The sequence below is a fragment of the Phragmites australis genome, chromosome 19 (assembly GCF_958298935.1).
Source record: "Phragmites australis chromosome 19, lpPhrAust1.1, whole genome shotgun sequence".
Lineage (NCBI taxonomy): Eukaryota > Viridiplantae > Streptophyta > Magnoliopsida > Poales > Poaceae > Phragmites > Phragmites australis.
This window is the reverse complement of record NC_084939.1, coordinates 1,638,086-1,659,234: the sequence shown is the minus strand read 5'-3', so window position 1 is coordinate 1,659,234 and position 21,149 is coordinate 1,638,086. Positions and strand designations below refer to the sequence as shown.

The following is a 21,149-nucleotide window of genomic DNA, read 5'->3' as shown; positions in this document are numbered from 1 at the left end:
CGAGCCAAAGTTGCAAAACTATGAAGAGCCGGAGCCTCCCCGTGGCGGTTGCCGCCGCGGTCGTCTTCTTCCTCTCCGCCACAGTACTACTGGCAGCCGCGGCCGTCGTCGAGCACACCTTCGTTGTAAGCATAATGCTTTTCCATGGCTTCGGTCTCCACCTTTGATCCTTTCTGCATACTGTTAATCAGACTCCGTGCATAATTTGAACTAGGCAGCGTCGATATCTATATATGCTTGTTTGATTTGTTGGAACACGCATGCACATAGGTGAGCCAGATGAATATGACGCACCTATGCAAGGAAACGCTGGTCACCGTGGTGAACGGACAGCTCCCGGGGCCGACGGTCGAGGTCACAGAGGGAGACTCGGTGGCCGTCCATGTCGTCAACAAGTCACCCAACAACATAACGATACATTGGTAATCAATTCAGTACCTAATCAGTTACTCATTTGATTCTTTGGTTCCAAAGGAAAAAAAAAGCTACTTATTACACTTTAAATAACACAATTTTCGCCAGATATGGATCCGGTCGTTGTGTTAAGTTCTTGAAAACTAGTGTTGATCCAACGCGCCTAGGATCATGATTGAAAAATAAGCTTGTTTTCAGCACTAGGGAAGTAGCAACATTGATTTCATCTTGGTTTTCTGAATCTTTCTCTTGTGTTTTCTGATGCAGGCATGGAGTGAAGCAGCGGTTGAACTGCTGGGCCGATGGGGTGCCGATGATCACCCAATGCCCCATCCTGCCGAACCACAACTTCACCTACCGGTTTGACGTCACCGGGCAGGAAGGCACACTGTGGTGGCATGCTCACGTCTCCTCCCTCCGGGCAACCTTGCACGGCGCCTTCATCATCCGACCGAGACACGGAGCCAGCTCGTACCCGTTTCCTAAGCCTCATAGGGAGATCCCTATCATTATAGGTTCGTGAATTATTTGGCATTTGATCCTTTAAGGTATGAGTACATAGCAAAACTTCATGCCGAATTTGAATTGGACCCTAGTTGGTGTGATTGTGTGAATGATCTTGACGATGGCAGGGGAGTGGTGGGGGTTGGACCTTGCACAGGTGGCCAGGGACATGGCGCTTAATATCTTTACTGATTACTCCAGTGCATCCACAATCAATGGCAAGCTCGGAGATCTCTTCAACTGCTCAGGTATTCAGTTATTGTATATGTACATGTCGATTTCAAAAGGACACACTCTGTTTTACTGAATGGAGTGCTTCAATTCTGAAGGGATTGCAGAAGATGGCTATGTGCTGGACGTGGAGCCTGGCAAGATCTACCTGCTGCGAGTAATCAACGCTGCGCTCTTCTCCGAGTACTACCTCAAGATCGCCGGGCACAAGTTCACGGTGGTCGCCGCCGACGCCAACTACGTCACCCCTTACACCACGGACGTCATCGCGATCGCGCCGGGCGAGACGGTGGACGCCTTGGTGGTCGCCGACGCGCCCCCCGGAAGGTACTACATGGTCACTAAACCCAACCAGGCGCCATTGCCTGACACCCAGACTCCAGAGTACACCACGAGAGGAATGGTGCAGTACAGCAGCAGCCACAGCCCCAGAAATGGCATAGCAACGCAGAGATCAAGCCGCCGCTCCTGGGATATGCCAGTGGCACCTGAGATGCCAGACCAGCACGACACAATCACCTCCTTTTACTTCCACGCCAACCTGACCAGCCTGCGACACATGCGACTAACTCCGGTGCCGACACGAGTTGACGAGCGCCTGTTCATCACACTCGGCTTGGGCTCCATCTGCCGGCGAGGCCAGTTCTGCAAGAGAGGCGAGAGTAACGAGACCATCCTCGTGGCGACCATGAACAACGTCTCCTTCCAGCTCCCCGCGATGACGACACCACTGCTAGAAGCACACTACTACCACACCGATGGCATGGGCACGCTCCAAGAACTTCCCAACAGGCCGCCAAGGGCGTTCAACTTCACCGACCCCGCCTTGATCCCGTTTGGACCCAAGGAGGAACGGCTAGAGCCGACGTCCAAGGCGACGGTGGTGCGGCGGTTCCGGCACGGAGCCACAGTGGAGATGGTGTTCCAGAGCACAGGGATTCTGCAGGGCGACTCCAACCCGATGCACCTACACGGTCACGACATGTTCGTGCTAGCGCAGGGTCTCGGCAACTACGATGCTGCCAAGGACGTGGCGAAGTACAATATAGTGAATCCGCCGGTGAAGAACACTGTGGTCGTCCCGAATCTTGGGTGGGCCGCCGTTCGATTTGTCGCGGACAATCCAGGTGCGTACTATATTTGCTTGTCTGTTATATAGCATAATTTGTGGTATTTTAATTATTAGCTCCTTTATTTTTTCAACCATGAATTTCATTAACACATCCATAAGTTTCATTGTTAGTTATGCTACACGTGAAGCTGTTAATTGGGTCCAGATCGATATGAAAAACTCCGGGAAAAAATTGTACACGCGCGAACTTCATGGTTCAGTTTCAAGTTTAAATTCAGTTTCAAGTTTAAATTCATTCTATTTGGAGAGTAACGAAAAAAAAAATCATTCTATCGTTATAGGTTTGTGAACTTATAATCCATAACAAATTATCTTTTTTCCTAAGTCTAAAGTTTAAAGGGTTCTATGACACTCTCATCAAACTGCATCCACAATTATTTTAAAAAGCATTATTTCATGTTTATTAGCTGATGAACCAAAAAAATAGCTTTTCACTTGATCTCTGGTTTTCTTTAGATATGCACCCATATTTGTTGGCTGTAATTCGGATGCCGAAGTAATTACAACCCCAAAACTAATGCTTTTTGTCTTCTATGGTGCACAGGAGTATGGTACATGCATTGTCACTATGAGTTCCATTTGGCAATGGGAATGATGGCAGTGTTCATTGTAGAGGATGGGTCAACAGTGGACACAACCCTCTCTCCGCCGCCTATGGATTTTCCAACATGTGGCCATGACAGTAATCTCATGCCAAATGAATTATACCTCCGAACTAAGAAAAGTGAAGTGTCACGCGTAATGGAGTCTAAAAGTTAACACCTACCACTAGTTTCCAAATAAACTTATGAATCTTGTACCCGTATAATTTTCATTAGGCGGTCTAAGTATTCATTAGGGCGTTGTGCGGAGAAGGCCACTGTGAACAAATCAACCTGTGTATGGGAGAATTGTATCCTTCCTTTTTCTATTGGATGTAACTAGCCCAAATTGCTTGTGCAAATTGCGCGGGTAGCTATTTTCTTATACTTGAACATCATAGTTTAATTTTGCATATTTCCTTTTTTTTCAATTACGGCTACCTATGTCCAATCAGTCTCAACTGTTATAATTTGGATCCAGCATCAGTTTGTTTCAAATTAAAGTTCTATTTCAGCATTGATGACACCTATCTCAAATAAATCTTAGCCGATAGTGTAGATCTTTCTTACCTATACCAAATAGAATTCTTGAAATTTCTGGAGTATGTATACATGTATGACTACTGTATGGGAGAATTGTATCCCTGCTTTTCTATTGGATGAAATATCCGAAGACTGTAACCTTGCTTTGCAAAAATAATGCTCCTGCGATTTTCCCTAAGAAAAAGAATTCAAGTTCATTTCCAGATTTTTTAGCTTTAATACTACCTAGTCTACGTGGTACTCATTTCATTGGGACTGATATAAATTGTGATGTTACTTGTGCTAGTGTCCGCTGTCAACGAGCTGGTGTGAGTGTGTGACAGGTATACCAGGAAGTCAATGCCCAGCCTTAATAAGCCTGCATCAGTTTCGATATGCATCTGGATCCATGTATGTGAGCCTTGATGTTCAGACTTCAGAGTCGTCGCATGTGGGATCACACTGTGAAAAAAGTTGATAGGTGATAATCGTTATTAGAAATAGGTTTATATTTGTCACTTTGAACATATATAGTTAATGAGAGACCATTAATGACTGATATTATTTTTTGTGTTTCTGGACACGAAAAAATTAAAAAAAAATTGCCTGAGCCATCCCAACACAGACCCATTTCATATACCCAATAAGCCACGATATTTTTCACACTATTTTCAGTCTACATTTCGTGAGAATTGAACCGGCGATCTCTCCCACACGCGTAGACCCTTACCACATCTCCTATCATATAGTTATGATAGAAACTAAATATTTTATCCTTTTAACCTTCTTTATCAAAAGTTCGTCACTAATTACAGTATAGTGAAAGGTCTGAACAATGATCTATCATTAATGACTCAACATTAGTGACTATGAGGAACGCTGAGGGGATGCATTAGAACACTTACAAACCTAAAACAAATTAGCTCTAAAAACTTTACAAGATAATCCTATATCAATTTATGTCTAAATGTGCTCTAGTTTTATTTAGTATATCTATCCTACGCTCAAGAGGATTACAACCTACTCTAGCAAAGTAAATTATAAGTATGTAAAAGCCGAAACGTAAATAAGGTAAACAGACAAACTTGGCAGAAGGGATTCTTATCACATGGTATCGATGACATAAATAACATCCTTAATCCACATTGAAGCTCTACAAAGTATATGCTACCGATCGCCAAGTTTTTTTCCAATCACGACTCTTGAGCTATCAAGTCATCAAGACAAGGTATCAAATACGATGAGCCACCAAGTCACAAAGTAATCACTACTACAAAAACTATTTTTAGAGACGGTTGATAACTCATTTTTACAGGCGTTTAGTGCATCCGCCTGTAATCAAAGGCCTATGAAAATAAACGATTTCCACTGGTGTAAAAAAGCCACATGTGAAAATCTATTACCACATGTGGTCCACTTAAGGAACCACATGTAAAAAATAAGCGGGCGCGGTTCCTTAAGCGAACCGCCTATGGAAGTCAATTTTCACAGACGGATTCTTAAGTGGACCGTATAATAATTGGTCCCCGAATCGATATTTTTTTATTTAAAAATAATAATTTTTTAACCGATCATGCACCCCTCGCAAGTTACAAGTCATACGATTTTTCGTACAAAATACACGCGCGTGCGGTTCTTAGCATTCGAACCCGGGACCCCTCAGCTCACGTGAACCTTCCTTACCATCCCACCAGAGAACTACTGGTGATATTAACACCATATGCAATCCTTTTGATATCTTCTATCTAAAATTTCAAAACATTATTTGAGCATCTAAATGACTTTAAATAAAAAACTTTTCAATTACAAAGTTGTAGATCTCGTCGAGAGTACAATTTTTATATAAATTTTGTGCTCATCCAACTTAGTATGAGTGGCAATGTACTTAAAAAATTCATATCTTTTTCATACTGAAACTGAGGCTCACCAGCCATGTCGTGAAAATAAACAAAACCTAATTCAAATATGATAGAATAGCAGAATATACAATGCTTAAATATAAAATATGAATATCTTGATTGATGTAATATTAATACTATAAATTACATGTCGGAGAGGGTGAGTCGAAGCATTTTACATTGAAAGCATATCAGAATGACGATGCTATTTTGGCATCATCATCGGCGGTGAGGGGTGGCTTCGGGGGAGACGGGTTTGCCCCCTTGTTGCCACTTGTGAGATGACACGAGGGTCCACACGAGGATCCCTCCAATGTTAGTATTTTTTAACGAATAAACCAAAAAAATTTATGGATTATGAATGTATGCTTTGAGATAAAATATACCCATATATAATTTTCGTGTAGCAGGTATAAATAATGATTAGGATGTCGTCTTCTTACACATACACGAGGGCTACCAGTAACTTCAGTTTGGGATTATCAATGAAGTTGCCACTGGAAAATTACAACATTGCCACTCCTAGCGACAATTTTACAATTATCCAGTGGGATTTTTATAAATTGTTTAAAATGCAATAGCATTTTTACAAGTGCCTTTTAATTTCATCCTGATTGTATTTGTGCGACATTCATCATCCAATTACATCTCTTAGTATTTTTTTTCAGAATTTTTGTAATCATTCACGCTCAAGTTTACTATGATAGTATAATTTAGTTTTGCAAGTAATTATCATCAGGTGGACCGGCCCAATTTTGCTGCCCCAGTGGCCCTCTATGGGCGTGCCTCGGCATACACTTTAGGGGCGGCGGGATGCGGCAGGCGAGCATGGGGGCGGCGGGCAGAGGACAGCGACTGCGTGCAACGGGTGGAGGCTGGTGGCGGCGTGCGGCGGGCGAAGGTGGGTGATGGTGTGCAGCGAGCGGCGGCATCCGGCAAGAGCGGTGGTAGTGAGCAGTCGTGCAGCAATACCGGTAAGTGTTTTTTTTCTTTTTTAATTAGTTAGAGTTAGTTATAAATATAGAGTAGTTAGGAATTAGTCGTAGTTAGAAAATTAGAAAAAAATTAGTAGTAGTTAGAAAAATTGTAGGTGATTTAAGAAAAATAGTAGACAAGTAGTTTGAAATTAGGAATAGTTAGAAAAATTACTTATGAAATAGTAGGAAAATAGTTAGAGACTATTAGAGAAATGTTCAGTATAGTACATAATTTAGAAAAATAAGGATATAAAATTTAGAGTAGAGTAGAGTAGATGTGGTTTGGAATTAGCTATAGCTAGAAAATATAGTACAGTTAGTTAGGAAAATAGCATTCTAAAAATTGGATATTATTTGATGTATATAATTTTCGTCGATGAAGGAATTGTACATTTGAATTGTTGTGGATTTTCAATAGTTAGACAATATAGGCTAGTTTGAAGTTGAATTGTTATGAATATGTAGTATAAATATTTAATAGTTGTAGGATATTTAGAATAGAAATGCAGTAATTATTTTTTACAGCAATACATTTAGAATGGTACAGTGCGAACAAAAAGAGAAAAATAGTGGTGATATTTGATTATCATGTAGAATATAAGTGATGAGGTTGAATAGAATAGATTTTGTGGTCATAGCTATTCTATATTGGTACAATTATTTAACCTGACTTAGTATAGTATGATTGTTGAATCAGGTATATCGACCGTAGTGGGGTTCATGGTTTTTTACAGCCCTGGATATGTCATGTATTGTGACAGTGGAGTGGATCTGAGTAACTTCCAGTATGTGGACACAGATTTGCATAGTCCGAGAGAGATTCGGCGGTCCCAAGTGTTAGGATGGCTGTATAATCTGCTGCAACTTAGTTTGGCACATCAGCGGTTGATGGTGAATGTTTTGATTCCTAGACGTTGAGGAACCGACTGATAGTGGGAGCTCTTGGAGGTTACATGTTCGAAGCAATGGTAGCAATTTGTGTCACTGGGGTTGAGACAGGGTTTTTCTCATTGCATCCTTGTAGAAGCGAGTGATGTTGCGTTGACAGAAGCCGGACCTAGCACCATAGAAGTTGTTGATGAAAATATTATCCCTGAGGAGGTGCAGGATAGTGTGGTTCCGGAGGTACCCCTGCGGACTAGTGCATTGGTTGAGATACAAACTATAAAAGAAGAACTTAATGACGGGGAAGAAAATTGGGCAGCGATGCGTGCTGATCAGGAAGAGTGGGACGAGGCACTGGTGGATCATATGGAGGAAGATAACAACGAGTTCTGCATATTTGTGGACTCTGGTGCAGAAATTCCAGAAGAATAGACGAATTTTGCATTGGAGAAGTTGACGGTTAACAATGAACACGAATTGACATGGGATTATGATTCTATCGTGGTGACCAAAGGCCAAATGTTTCATGATAAAGTCCATCTACACCATGCAATGAAGAGATGTGTTTCTCGAAGAAGAGGGAGTTTAAGGTGGTAATATCTAATCCTCGGACATACGATGTCAAATGTTTAGCTGAAGGTTGCACTTGACGAGTTTATGGATTCTTACCAAGGTGTGACACAGTATGGGTAGCATGAATTGTTGAGCCGTATACTTGCAACTTGAGCCGACCTCTGCACACGCACGGGAATATGAGCGTTGATTATGTTGCAAATGTTATGTACCCAGAGATTGTGAAGAAGACTAGTATGTCTCTGTTTGGAGTTATGCATACTATCAGCACTAGATTTGGGTACGAGATTTCATATGACATGGCATGGAGAGTGAAACAGAAGGTGTTAGAGAAGAGGTTTGGCACATGTAAGGACTCATACCACAACTTACCTTACCTACTAGAGATTATTTAGGGGAGGAACCCAGTCACCTGTATTACTATTCATGATTTTGTCAATCAGGATGGAGATCGAGTCCTTCAACGGGCGTTCTGGTCATTCAACTGTATGATCGAGGCATTCCGACATCGCTGGTCGGTGATGTGTGTGGACGGGACATTCCTCACAGGCAAATACAGGGGAGCAAATACTCACAACTATCAGTGTAGATGGAGAGAATCAGGTTGTTCCTTTGACCTTTGCATTTGTCGAACGTGAATCTACAGATAGTTGGTTGTGGTTTTTGTAGTGAGTTAAGATAGGTGTTATTGGTAACAGGCCTAACATGTGTGTACTCCACGATTATCATGCAGGCTTGTTGAATGCTATCAACACATTGTAGAGTGGTGCGGGAGGGGTATTGTCATGATCAGATTTGCATAGTCATTGGTGCATACGACATCTCGAAGCAAACTTCTACAAAGAATTCAGGAGCATGAGATTGATGGATCTTTTTAAGAAGCTGTGCAAACATAACCAAAAGAGGAAGTTTGATGCACTGTGGGAAGAGCTGGATAAACTAACTAGAGCATATGGACGAAGTATCGAAAAAGCCAGTTATACCAAGGGAGGAGGAGCCCAAGGGCCTAGAGCCTTTACCACATGAGCTGCAGAGTGTGACCAGGAGAATGAAGTATGGAAGGAGGGTTTAAGTGTTTCTCTGACTGGATCAGACACGAACCACTAGAGGGCACTCATTGCAGATACTGATAGTTCACGTTTTGGAATTATGACAACTAACCTTGCCGAGGTTTATAATTGGGTGATGAAGGGGAATAGGTAACTGCCATTGGTGGAAATTGTGGAGGGAGTCACTCGTGGAATGCAGTGGTATCTCCGAGAGTGTTACAGTAAGGCCACGCTACATATGGGCAACCCACAAATGGTGTACTCGTAGAAGATTACATCTTACATGGATGAGAAGAGTGGGAAGGGCCAGTCCCACATAGTTCATAATGTTGGTAACCGTCAACACGTCTTCAAGGTGACGTTGCGTGACAAGGGCGGACTAAGTATCAGAAGGCAGTACATTACAATGGAATATAGGTTATGGATAGCAGATAACAAGTGCAAGTGCACATGCAACAAGCCATCACTGATGCATTTGCCTTGCTCTCATGTGCTAGCTTGTTGCACGAAGGATAGCTTAGAGTCAGAGTATTTCGTGTCACCACACTACCGCAAGGAAGCAGTAGAAAGGACATGGTCCAACGAGTTGCTTGGGTGGCTGGCGATGAAGGACTTCACAAAGCTACCTAAAATGGTCCATATTGGATTCCAGATCCAAACAACAAGGTCAACACAAATTGGCGACACAAGACTCGATGTATCAGGAACGATATAGACAATGCTGAGGGAGCATGTGCCCGCAAGGGGTGCCTGGTATGCGGAGGTCCGCATTTGAGGGGGAAGTGCGAGCAGTATCCAGTGGACACTCTCGCGTCAGGCGAGAAGGTTAGGCGTGTCCCGGTACACCAGCCCAAGAAGAAGAAAAATCCTTTGAATGAGACTATTATTTGAAGCAATGTGTAGCTGTTTCCATGTTGTATTACTAATTGGATGGTGCTCTATGTTTGTAATATTCGTCTATCTATGCGTTGAACCCTTGTAATATTCAGACAACGTGAGTATGTGTTGTAATATTTAGAGCATGTTGTATTATGTACTATTTAGAGTTATTGGACAACCTGAGTATGCGATGTTATATTTGGACCATGTTGTATTATGTTTTATTCAAATTACCTGATAACCTTTGTATTTGGTATAATATTTAGACCTCGTTGTAATGTTGCCAACTTTTGAATGTCCTCATAATTCTTTGCGGATAATGAGTTGTACTCTATGATGTTTTTTATATGCCTGCTATGTTTCTCCTCATATTGTGTTTCATTTATGTATTATTCTTTGTGTTTTATTTCTCCCAAGTTTAATTTTTATTTTGCATATTCCGTATTGCATTACTCTGTTCTTGTCGTATTTATTATGTTATGAAGTATAATCTTTTTTGCTTTCAAGTATGGAGCTCATCGACCATGTGATCGATGCGACGCATCAGACACACTTGGATGGCATGGACCTGTACCCGTCCTTGCGCTTGCGTACTCTAGACCACTTCTGTGGGCTTGACCAACGTCGGATCCTGAGGTAATAACTTTGTGCATTATATGTTTGTTGTTGTAAATAACTCGATATTTTACTCACATTATTTATTTTCTGTAGGTTGACGGCATCGAGTCTCCTTCCTTTGGCCCGTCTCCTCAACCCGACTAGGGAATGGGCCCCCCGGTTTCCCATGGATAGGGCACCGCTGATAGCACTGGTCTGCCGCTGGCGGCCAGAGATGCACACTTTTCACCTGTCTATAGGTTAGATGATTGTCATGCTGCAAGGCGTCTCCATTCTACTGGGATTGCCCTTGGCGAGGACTATAGTGTTTGGGCCAGACATGCATGTTGGGTGGAGGGACGAGCTCCTGGCTAGGTTCCACAGAGTCATCCGTGAGGGTCAGTAGCCTGAGCAGGTGGGCTTCGACATGCCCCACGGTCCATCAAAGGCATGGGTCCAGCAATTCGGGGTGTACCGCCTGATGCCAGAGTCAGAGGATTGGAGAGTGCGATGGCTCTTGGAGGTGTACCTGCTGCGGTTGTTTGGTTAGGTCCTCTTCACCAGCACGCACACAGACTCTGTCGACAAGCGGTTCCTCTTCTTCACGTAGCAGATTGTGGACGGCCCCCTGAAGTAGGTCCCTCAGTTCAGTTGGGGCTCCACAGTCCTAGTGCAGATGTATTGGGTGTTGTGTGAGGTCTGTTGCAGGAGGAGTGAGTCCGGGTCGATCACAGGTTGTCCTTTGCTCCTGACCCTGTGGTCGTATGAGCGCTTTGACATAGGACACCTGCATCTAAGCTCGTACGACGCTTACGATCAACATTTCTACTTCCCCAATGAGTTCGGCTTGCATGACACAGACGACACTGTGATGGGTTCACTCTGGTGCAAGCACGATGTAGGTATTACAAGTTAACACATTTTTTTAAGTATTGTTCTTTCATCATGCATAGATGCCTAATATTTTTCTTTTTCATGCAACCGAAGTGGGTGACAGGGATGATACGCTCTTCGTACCCTTAATTCGTTGCCGCATTCGACCAACTGCAGACAGATAGGGTGCGCGGGACACCGTACAACCACGAGGCGGTCATGACGCGCTCACCTATTGGCCTCTTTGACTTGTGCTATAGGGACTAGGCTCTCTGTCTTACACGGTGACAGCTGGTGTTCAACATCACAGTCGAGCCCTACTACCCGGACATAGTGTTCAAGCAGCTCGGGTATCACCAGGACTTCCCCCTACCGTGACTACCGATGGATAGCACTCACTTATAAGTATTTTTTGGTACAGGTTCTTTACTATACATGTTATCTGTTTCGTAATCATAACTTCATCTTGCAAGATGATGAGGAAGGGCCAGGACATCGCGTACGATGACCTGGAGGGGTAAGTTGTAGGAGTGGGTGGATGAGTAGGCAGATACAGTTGCACACATCCATGTCCCCAACGGGCCTTACGACCCTAGGACGGAGGACATGTACTTGTGTTGGTTCCACGACGTGATGTGGGTTAGGTGCATCCCTGTGCCTTCACGTTCGCTATGGAGTCAGCGGTGGCGCACCACGCAATGGTATGTGAGGCTGTTTCATTGTACTGTCTTTCATTCTCATTATTAAATGTGGTCGCTCGGGCATAGTAGGCAGACACATGCAGGGACGTCAGCACGGAGTTACTAGACTTCGTGGACCACTAGGAGTTGGTCCCACCGTGGGTTGGCCTAGGCAAGCTGATGATTGGTCTGCGTCGGCTGAGACGATGTTGCCTCAATGAGTTTCAACGTTCTTCGTGCCAGAGGGTACCGGATGTCATTGGGCCTACCACACAGATGAGGTCGTTGTCACGAGCTGGGGCTACACTGACACGCTTCCACACGGAACCCGCCTATCGTCTCATCCACCACCGTTACATTACATGCCGACTTCGGGTTTTTGCTCGAGTACTTCAATTCTAGGTTCGTCACTATCAATGGTATCACTCGGGATTGTATCTTTCAATTCAACTATACTATGATGCATGGCATTTGATAGAGTTATCCCATGCAACAGTTCCACCATCCTTCGACACAGCATCCGGCTCATCGCTCTCCTTGACGAACAACTGGTTGACGGAGCCAGCCGACAAGGAGGGTCCGTCGCAGACAGTAGGGGCACCTCCTCCGACGTAGTCGTCACTGGATGACCCTACCACCCTGCAGATGCTACACGGCCTCGCCACCCTCCATGCGACCCCTTTACATTCTCCACCGACCAGGTGCGTCACAGAGCAACTGCTAGATGAAGGCCAATAGGCTTGCGCATCAAGCACGCCCGTGGCCATGGAGACGCTCCTTGACTGCGCCATTAGATAGTACTTGTACATGTTTATGTTATTCCTATTATGTGATTGACATGTCATGTAGGATGTTTACGTCGATACTATGTTATTAGCCTTGGTTTTATTACCCGTGTTCCCAAAAGCTTAGTATCGTGCAATCTTATCAACTTTTGAACGTATCTACTTGCCGTCCTGACTTCAACGATGCAATAGGGGTTCCATTAATAACTGTTACATGATAGGGTACAATTTATTCAATTACAAACAACACGTACAATGAAAAATTGCATAAGTGTAACACAGTACCTCGGCATACATTGATACTAATACTGACTACTACGACAGTACGATACACGTAACATAACATGAATTGACAATACCCTCATATACTACAACTAAGATAGTACGATACATGTAGCATACTGCATATGAATGCCCTACATGAAATACATTGGCGGAAACATTACGGGTTAAATATGAAATCAACACCTAGGCCGTCTTCTAGAATATATCCATATTACTCCCAGTTGTTCCTCCGACCTACCATGTGAGACGGTATATAGCGGCTTCTTAAGTTGCTGGTTCTCTCTTGACGCCATTGTTCCTGTAGTTCTGCGATAATGACTGTCGGTTAATCAGGAACCGGGGGTCCCCGAATCCCGAGGCCGGGTCAGCGATCCGCCACATGGCGCCATCCCGCAGGGTCGCCTCCGCGAGGTAGCAAAGACTAAGTCCCAGGAGAGGGCGCTCGGGGCCACAGTCAGTGGTCCCCGAGTACCCGGGTTCCCCAACGAACTACGAAGACTAAGTAGCCGGGAAGAAAGTGCTCGACGAGATGAACAGTGACCCTGAGCACCCAAGTCCCCCGACGACCAGGAGAATCGAGTTCCGGGAGAGAGTGCTCGGGTCTGCGAGCAGCGGCCCCAGAGCATTCGGTTCCTCGAAGGATCCGTACAATCAAGACCGAGAGAGAGTGCTCGGGGAGGTGAACAGTGGCCCCCAAGCACTCGGTTCCCCGAAGACCAAGAAAGGGCATTCTCGAGAGAGAGTGCTCGGGGAGGTGAACAGTGACCCCGAGCACTCGATTCCCCGATGACCTAGGAAGCCCCCTGACAGTGGCCCCCACAGGGGCCCAGAGATGAGGTGTCAGCCAGTGAAAGGCCCGAGGCCGCATTTAAGAGCGCGCATGGCCTGTCACCTCCAATTGCTCCCGCCACCCTCGGTGTCAATTCCTGCCATATTCTGACAGAAGGGCGTGGGGATATTAAATGCACGGGTCCCATCCCGTGCCATCCGTCGTGCCTCGGGATAACGTCGTAAGATCCGAGGTGTTCTGTCTGCCGCGCTGCTGTGGCAGGAGAACAAGACAGGGCGGGCACGCCGGGCCACTCTGCCGCTGCCTGGTGGGCCCTCTCCACGCCGCCCGTTGCAAGCGCCATCATGACGCCTGCTGACCGGGCGCGGGGCGCGTTTTCAACCCCCGTCACTTCGCACAGAGAAGCTATGATGACGCCCTTTCCATTTATAGTGCCTTGGAACTCGTGCCCTCCCTTTCGGGGCACGCTACTGTTGGTGGGTATTTAAAGTAGCCGGCAGTACGAGCAAAGACAATCAAAAAAAGAAGGAAAAAAGGGAGACAATCAAAGACAAGTTAGAGGAGCGGAAAAATCTCTGAACAAGCAAAGACAAGTTCACACAGATCGAAGAACAAGGAGCCCTAGGCTCTAGGATAGACAAACATTCCTGTAACCAGCAACATCCTTAAGGGACATTCTCAGAACATTTATAGCATTCGTACAGGAGTAGGATGTTACGCCTCCATGTGGCCCGAACCTGTCTAAACTCCTAGAGCTTTTACTCTTCTCTGCATTGGATCATTTCATCCCCGCCAGCCATCGCATTCATATCCATTTATTTCTCCAGCAAACTTGTTCAGGATCATCCCCCCGGTCGAATCTCTAAAAAGGGGTCTCTTAGGATCCCTGCAACAGGAGTTGACCCTCCGACAGCCAACGTCTCCAGCGCTCCAGCTCCAGCTCCAGTGGGGAAATGGAGCCCATCGCTCTGGAGGCCTCAATCGCTGCTGCTTCTCAACAGCAGCAGCGGTCCGCACACGCGGTGTTCTCCTCTCAAGGGGACCATGGCGCTGGGCCCAGCAGGGCCGCCGCCGCCGTCGCTGGCGCACCATCCAACCCGCAGCAGGTGGCCGAAACTGCTGCCGCCAGGTCCACATCTAGGCAGCGCCGTGCACTGCTGCAGCGTAGGCTCGCCTTCGGCGAGGCCAGTCCTGAGAGCACGCTGCTTGCAGCGCAAGCTCTCCTCACGCACCCACCAATCCAGGCAGCAGGGGAAACCCTGGAAGGCCACTGGCTCCAGGAAGTAGCCGCCCTAGTCAGCACGGCCCACCGTCAGGTGCTGGCCAAAAGTTCCCGCGCTACCTCACATCGCGGCGCAGCTAAGACCGGCCCATCATCGGGTGGCGGTCGCACTGGCCGGGGGGGCATCCAAGCGAAGCGCTGCCCCCTGGCCACAACCAGAGCTCAGGACCTCCACTTACACCTCAATGAGCGGAGGGCCGTAGAAGACGCGCGCGTCACACTCAAGTGCCAGCGGGAGACCCGGCATGAGGCTGAAGCCAAGGACCAGGCCTCCTCATTGCCGGCCCATGATCGCCGGGGCTCCCCGGCTCGTCGGCGTTCGCCGCCAAAGGGCGCGGCCCGCACCATGGGGTACGGCACCGGCTGTCAAGCCATCACCAGTGAGCTCCGCCGGGTCAAATGGCCCACCAAGTTCCGCCCCGAACTGCCGGAGAAGTACGACGGGTCCATCGACCTTGTCGAGTTCCTCCAGATATACACCACCGCTGTCCAAGCGGCTGGCGGCAGTGAGAAGGTGATGGCCAACTACTTTTATGTCGCCTTTGAGGGGCTCTGCCCGCTCTTGGCTTATGAACTTAACCCCAGGATCCATCGGCTCATGGGATGATCTTTGCCACCAGTTCATGGCTAATTTTCAGGGCACATTCACGTGCCCCGGCCTGGAGTGCGACCTCCACGCCGTCAAGCAGCAGGAGGGGGAGACGCTGCGGAACTTTATACAACGCTTCAGCCAGGTCCGCAACACCATCCCACGGATAACCCCCCACGCTATCATTGTCGCGTTCCGGCAGGGCGTTCGCGACGAGCGGATGCTCGAGAAGCTAGGCACGCACGAGGTTGAAACCACCGCGGATCTTTTTGCGCTGGCCGACAAGTGTGCCAAGGTGGCGGAAGCTCGGGCGTGGCATGTTCCGCACCCTGAGCACCCCGCCGCCGATCAGTCAGGTCCTTCCTGCTCTGACAGGCGGGAAAAGAAGAAGAGAAGGAGGCGCGAGGCTGTCCTTGTCGAGCCAGCCCAGGGCCCCGTCCGTGGGCCGGCCCAGGAACCTGACCGCCAGCAAGCACGTCGGGTGGTCACCGACAGACGACCTGCGCTCGTGAGGGCTCCGACCCGAGCCCCTCCTAGGGCTCTGGCTCCCGCAAGGGCTCCCGCTCCGGCAAGGGCCCCCGCTCCTACGGGGCCCGAGCCGAGGAAGTGGTGCCCGATTCATCAGACCAAGTGGCATGACCTCACGGAGTGCCGCACGGTCAAGGGCCTCATCGAGCAGCGCCAAAGGAACCGCGAGGAGCCCCGCAGGGGCGGCGACGACGGAGCCGCCCCCAACAACCCAGAGCTCGGCTTCCAGGAACCCGAGCACACCGTCGCCTTCATCAACGGAGGCGCGTACACGCCCTCCTCCCGCCGTAGTGTCAAGACTATGCGGCGCGAGGTGTGCTCGGCGACCCCGAGCAAAGAGGCCACAAGGCCCCTAAAGTGGTCGGATGCCCCGATCACGTTTAGCATGGCCGACCACCCCGCCAGTACTGCAAGCGTGGGGCGACTACCCTTGGTAGTGTCCCCCACCATCTGCAATGTGAAGGTCAGCAGGGTGCTGATCGACGGGGGCGCAGGCCTTAACCTCCTCTCCAAGGAGTCTTTCGAGAAGCTGTTGGTGCCCTCCAGGCGCCTAAAGCCATCGCTCCCCTTTTACGGGGTGACACCCGGGCACTCCCTACCCCTCGGGCAGGTCGTGTTGCCCGTGACATTCGGGAGCCGGGACAACTTTCAGACGGAGAACGTCATCTTCGACGTCGTGGAGCTCCCCCTCCCCTACAACGCCATCCTCGGGCGCCCGACGCTCGCTTAGTTCATGGTGGCCACGCATTACGTGTACCTCACGGTTAAGATACCAGGCCCAGCGGGCCCCATCTTCGTGTCCACCGAGACCAGCAGCACCGTCTCCTACGCGGAGCAGTTATACTCGGCCTTGGTCTCAGCTCGGGCTGAGGTCGAAGGTCATCCAGGGGGCCCGGGATCCTCTTCATCCAAACCCCAACTCTCTGTCGATGCCTCCGTTCCTACGAAGGAGGTCGTGGTGGGCAAAGACACCTCCCACGTTGTCCGATCGGCGGTGACCTGGGCGGCAAATTGGAAAGCGCACTCATCACCTTCCTCCAGGCTAACGTCAACGTGTTTGCATGGCAACCGTCCGATATGCCTGGGATCCCTAGGGAGGTGATCGAGCATCACCTGGTTGTGCGCTCGGACGCACGCCCAGTGAAGCAGAAAGTCCGGCGGCAGGCGCCCGAGCGCCAAGAGTTCATCCGAGAGCAAGTTAGTAAGCTTCTTGATGCCGGATTCATCCGAGAAGTCCTCCACCCCAAGTGGCTGGCGAACCAAGTCATCGTCCCGAAGGCCAACGGCAAGCTCCGCATGTGCGTGGACTACACCGATCTAAACAAGGCTTGCCCAAAAGATCCTTTTCCCTTGCCCCGCATAGATCAGATTGTAGATGCAACCGCGGCATGCGATCTTTTGTGTTTTTTAGATGCAAACTCTGGTTATCACCAAATTCGCATTGCCATAGAGGATGAAGAAAAAACTTCTTTTACCACTCAGGTGGGGACTTATTGCTATGTTTCGATGCCTTTTGGTTTGCGCAATGCTGGGTCTTCCTTCCAGCATGCTATCCGCATCATCCTTGATTCACAGGTTGGCCACAACGTCGAGGCCTACATCAACGGTCTCGTGGTTAAGTCCCGAGACCGCGCCAGCCAGCTTGAAGATCTTGCCGAGACTTTCAACAGTCTCCGCACTACCCGTTTGAAGCTCAACCCCGAGAAGTGTGTCTTCGGGGTACCTGCGGGCAAGCTCCTCAGTTTCTTGGTCTCTAGCCGAGGGATCGAGGCCAACCCAGAGAAGATCCGGGCCATCGAGTAGATGCGCCCCCCGGCTCGACTCAAGGAGGTTCAGCGTCTCGCCGGCTGTATGGCGGCCCTCTGGCGCTTCATCGCCAAACTTGGGGAGCGAGGACTCCCCCTCTTCAAGCTTCTGAAGAAGACCGGTCATTTCGACTGGACGCCGAGCAGGCCTTCCGCGATCTGAAGAAGTATCTCATCTCGCCGCCCGTACTGGTGGCCCCCTCCCAGGGCGAGCCACTACTGCTCTACGTATCGGTCACTCCTTAGGTCGTGAGCATGGTTCTGGTGGTGGAGCGCGATGAGTGCTCGGGGTAAGATGCTGGGTCCCAGCTCCTGGCCACCCCCGAGCACTCCCTAGTCCTCGCGGCTCCCCCCGACCAGGGGGTCGAGCCCGAGCACTTGGCTCGTCCCGACCAGGGAGTCGAGCCCGAGCACCCGGTCAGCCCCGACCACATCGCCGAGCTCGGGGGCTATGACAGGCCCTCAGGTGAAGCCGCAGTCCGGGTCCGCCGGGTACAGCGACCGGTGTACTTCTTCAGTGAAGTCCTTCGGGAGGCCAAGACAAGATATCCCCAAGCGCAGAAGCTGCTCTACGCCGTGCTCGTTGCTTCCTAGAAGCTGCGCCACTACTTCCAGGCGCACAAGGTCTCGTGGTTACCACATACCCACTGGGGCCCATCCTCCAGAACCGAGAGGGCACTGGGCGTGTCGTCAAGTGGACGGTGGAGCTGGCGGAGTTCGACTTGCACTTTGTCAGCCGCTAGGCGATCAAAAGCCAGGCGCTCTCTGACTTCGTGGCAGAGTGGACGCCCGTCCCTGAGGTCGACCAAGAAGAGATTTCCACATATCCCGGGCACGATACACCCGGGTACTGGATTATACACTTTGATGGTTCCCTCACGCTGAAAGGCGCGGGGGCCAGAGTGGTTCTCACCTCCCCAACAGGTGAAGAACTCCGGTACGTCGTGCAGCTGTAGTTTCGAGCAACCAATAATATGGCGGAATATGAAGGCCTCATCGCTGGCCTCCGAGCCGCGGTGGGTCTCGGGATTCGTCGCCTCCTGGTAAATGGAGACTCCCAGCTGGTGGTCAACCAGGTATCGAAAGAGTACCAGCGCACGGATCCTCAAACGGCGGCGTACGTGACGGCGGTCAGGAAGCTGGAGAGGCACTTCGACGGCCTGGAGCTGCGGTACATCTCTCGCCGCGACAACGCTCTGGCCGATGACCTTTCTCGCCTGGCCTCCTCCCGTGCGCGCGTCCCTACCGGAGTCTTTGAAGAAAGACTCACACGGTCTTCCATCCTGCCTGCCGAACAGGACGAAGGGGAAACCTCGAGCTCAATTCAGGGAACCCCGGCGGGGCCCTCAGTGGGAAGCCTCGACAGGGTGCCACCGCCCGGCGAGTGCACTGTGCTTGCTGGCTTTTCTCAAGATACCTCGTGGATGGACGAGATCCTAGGTACTTGAAAGAAAAGTTCCTCCCCGGGGATGATGCCTCTGGTGAAAGAATTGCTCGGCAGTCCAAACGCTATGCCATAGTAGATGGGGATCTCTACCGGCGTGGCGCAGGCGGCGTCCTCCTGAAATGCATCACCTGGGCAGAAGGCGGCGAGCTTCTCGTTGAGTTCCACAAGGGCGAGTGCGGTGACCATGCATTGTTCCGCACGTTGGTCGGTAAGGCCTTCCGGCAAGGCTTCTACTGGCCTACAGCCCTCCCGGATGCTTCCGAGTTGATTCGGCGTTGCAGGGTGTGCCAGTTCCACGCAAAGCAGATTCACCAGCCAACTCAGGCTCTTCAAACCATCCCCCTGTCATGGCCTTTCGCGGTTTGGGGGCTGGACATTCTAGGTCCATTCCCCTGAGCAATCGGGGGCTATGAGTACCTCTATGTCACCATCGACAAGTTCACCAAGTGGCCGGAGGTGGTTCCAGTCATCAAGGTGACCAAGAACATGACGCTCCAGTTTATCCACGGTATCACCAGTCGTTTCGGTGTCCCGAACCGGATCATCACCGACAACGGCGCTCAGTTCACAAGTGCCCTGTTCGGGGACTACTGCGAGGACCTCGGCATCAAGCTATGCTTCGCATCTGTCTGCCGCTGCCTGGTGGGCCCTCTCCACGGCGTCCGTTGCAAGCACCATCATGACGCCTGCTGACCGGGCGCGGGGTGCGTTTTCAACCCCTATTACTTTGCACAGAGGCTATGATGACGCCCTTTCTATTTATGGTGCTTTGGAACTCGTGCCCTCCCTTTCGTGGCACGCTACTGCTGGCGGGTATTTAAAGCAGCCGACAGTACAAGCAAAGACAATCGAAAAAAAGGAAAAAAGGGAGACAATCGAAGACAAGTGAGAGGAGCGGAAAAATCTCTAAACAAGCAAAGACAAGCTCACACAGACCGAAGAACAAGGAGCCCCAGGCTCTAGGATAGACAAACATTTCTGTAACTAGCAACATCCTTGAGGGACATTCTCAGGATATTTATAGCATTCATACAGGAGTAGGCTGTTACGCCTCCGTGCGGCCCGAACCTGTCTAAACTCCCAGTGCATTTACTCTTTTCTGCATTGGATCATTCCATCCCCGCCAGCCATCGCATTCATATCCATTTATTTCTCCAGCAAACTTGTTCAGGATCATCCCCCCGGCCGAATCTCTGAAAAGGGGTCCCTCAGGATCCCTGTGACAGGAGTTGACCCTCCGACAATGACATTCAGGTGATGAATGTATTCTTGAATGTGTGGTTCCAATCGTGGGTCAATCTAGTACTGGAAACCACAATCATCTGTCTGAAAAAAGTGGTATATGAGATAAGTAAATGGTATGGTGAAAATCGCAAAGAATGTGCATTTTATTTGGTCTTACTCTAAAATGTGGATAACGGAAGAATCGACGGTCTGCCTCACAGAAATGCTCATAAACTTGGACTACAGTGTCATCTCCATGCCAACATGGTAGCCAAAACGCGCAAGAAAGAGCATTGTGGTTTCCATAGTAATATCTACCATAGATGTCTAAATGGGGGTGTGGAGGTGGGGCCATCGAGAGGATGAGGATGCACCATTATCTCGATTAAATGTGAGGTCAGAAGATGCGTGCGTAGAGAATAGATTGGGTTTCATTTATATACAAGAAGTCCAGGAGGTAGTTCAAAGATGTTGCAGCATTTGAGAGCCTATGGCCTAGACTGCACCGGCCTATTTAAGGTATCACTAAAAAGTCTATTCATTAGACTATACTGGCCTATTAGGGGTACCACTGAAAAGATGTTGCAGTATTTGAGAGCCTATGGCCTCGACTGCATCA

General features: G+C 49.1%; 1 protein-coding gene across 2 annotated transcripts in view; it reads left to right on the top strand.

Moving 5' to 3' along the window:
- LOC133900461 (laccase-15-like) overlaps positions 1 to 21,149 on the top strand; it is a 42,211-nt gene continuing 21,062 nt past the window's right edge. The window contains exons 1-6 of one of the 2 annotated variants that reach the window (XM_062341616.1): positions 1 to 125; positions 271 to 422; positions 682 to 929; positions 1,047 to 1,166; positions 1,248 to 2,276; positions 2,826 to 3,328. In XM_062341616.1, coding sequence (XP_062197600.1) covers positions 21 to 125; positions 271 to 422; positions 682 to 929; positions 1,047 to 1,166; positions 1,248 to 2,276; positions 2,826 to 3,040 — 1,869 coding nt within the window. In that variant the 5' untranslated portion in view covers positions 1 to 20 and the 3' untranslated portion in view covers positions 3,041 to 3,328. Of the gene's footprint in view, positions 126 to 270; positions 423 to 681; positions 930 to 1,046; positions 1,167 to 1,247; positions 2,277 to 2,825; positions 3,329 to 21,149 lie in introns of those variants that run through there. The other variant, XM_062341617.1, reaches the window with a different exon arrangement.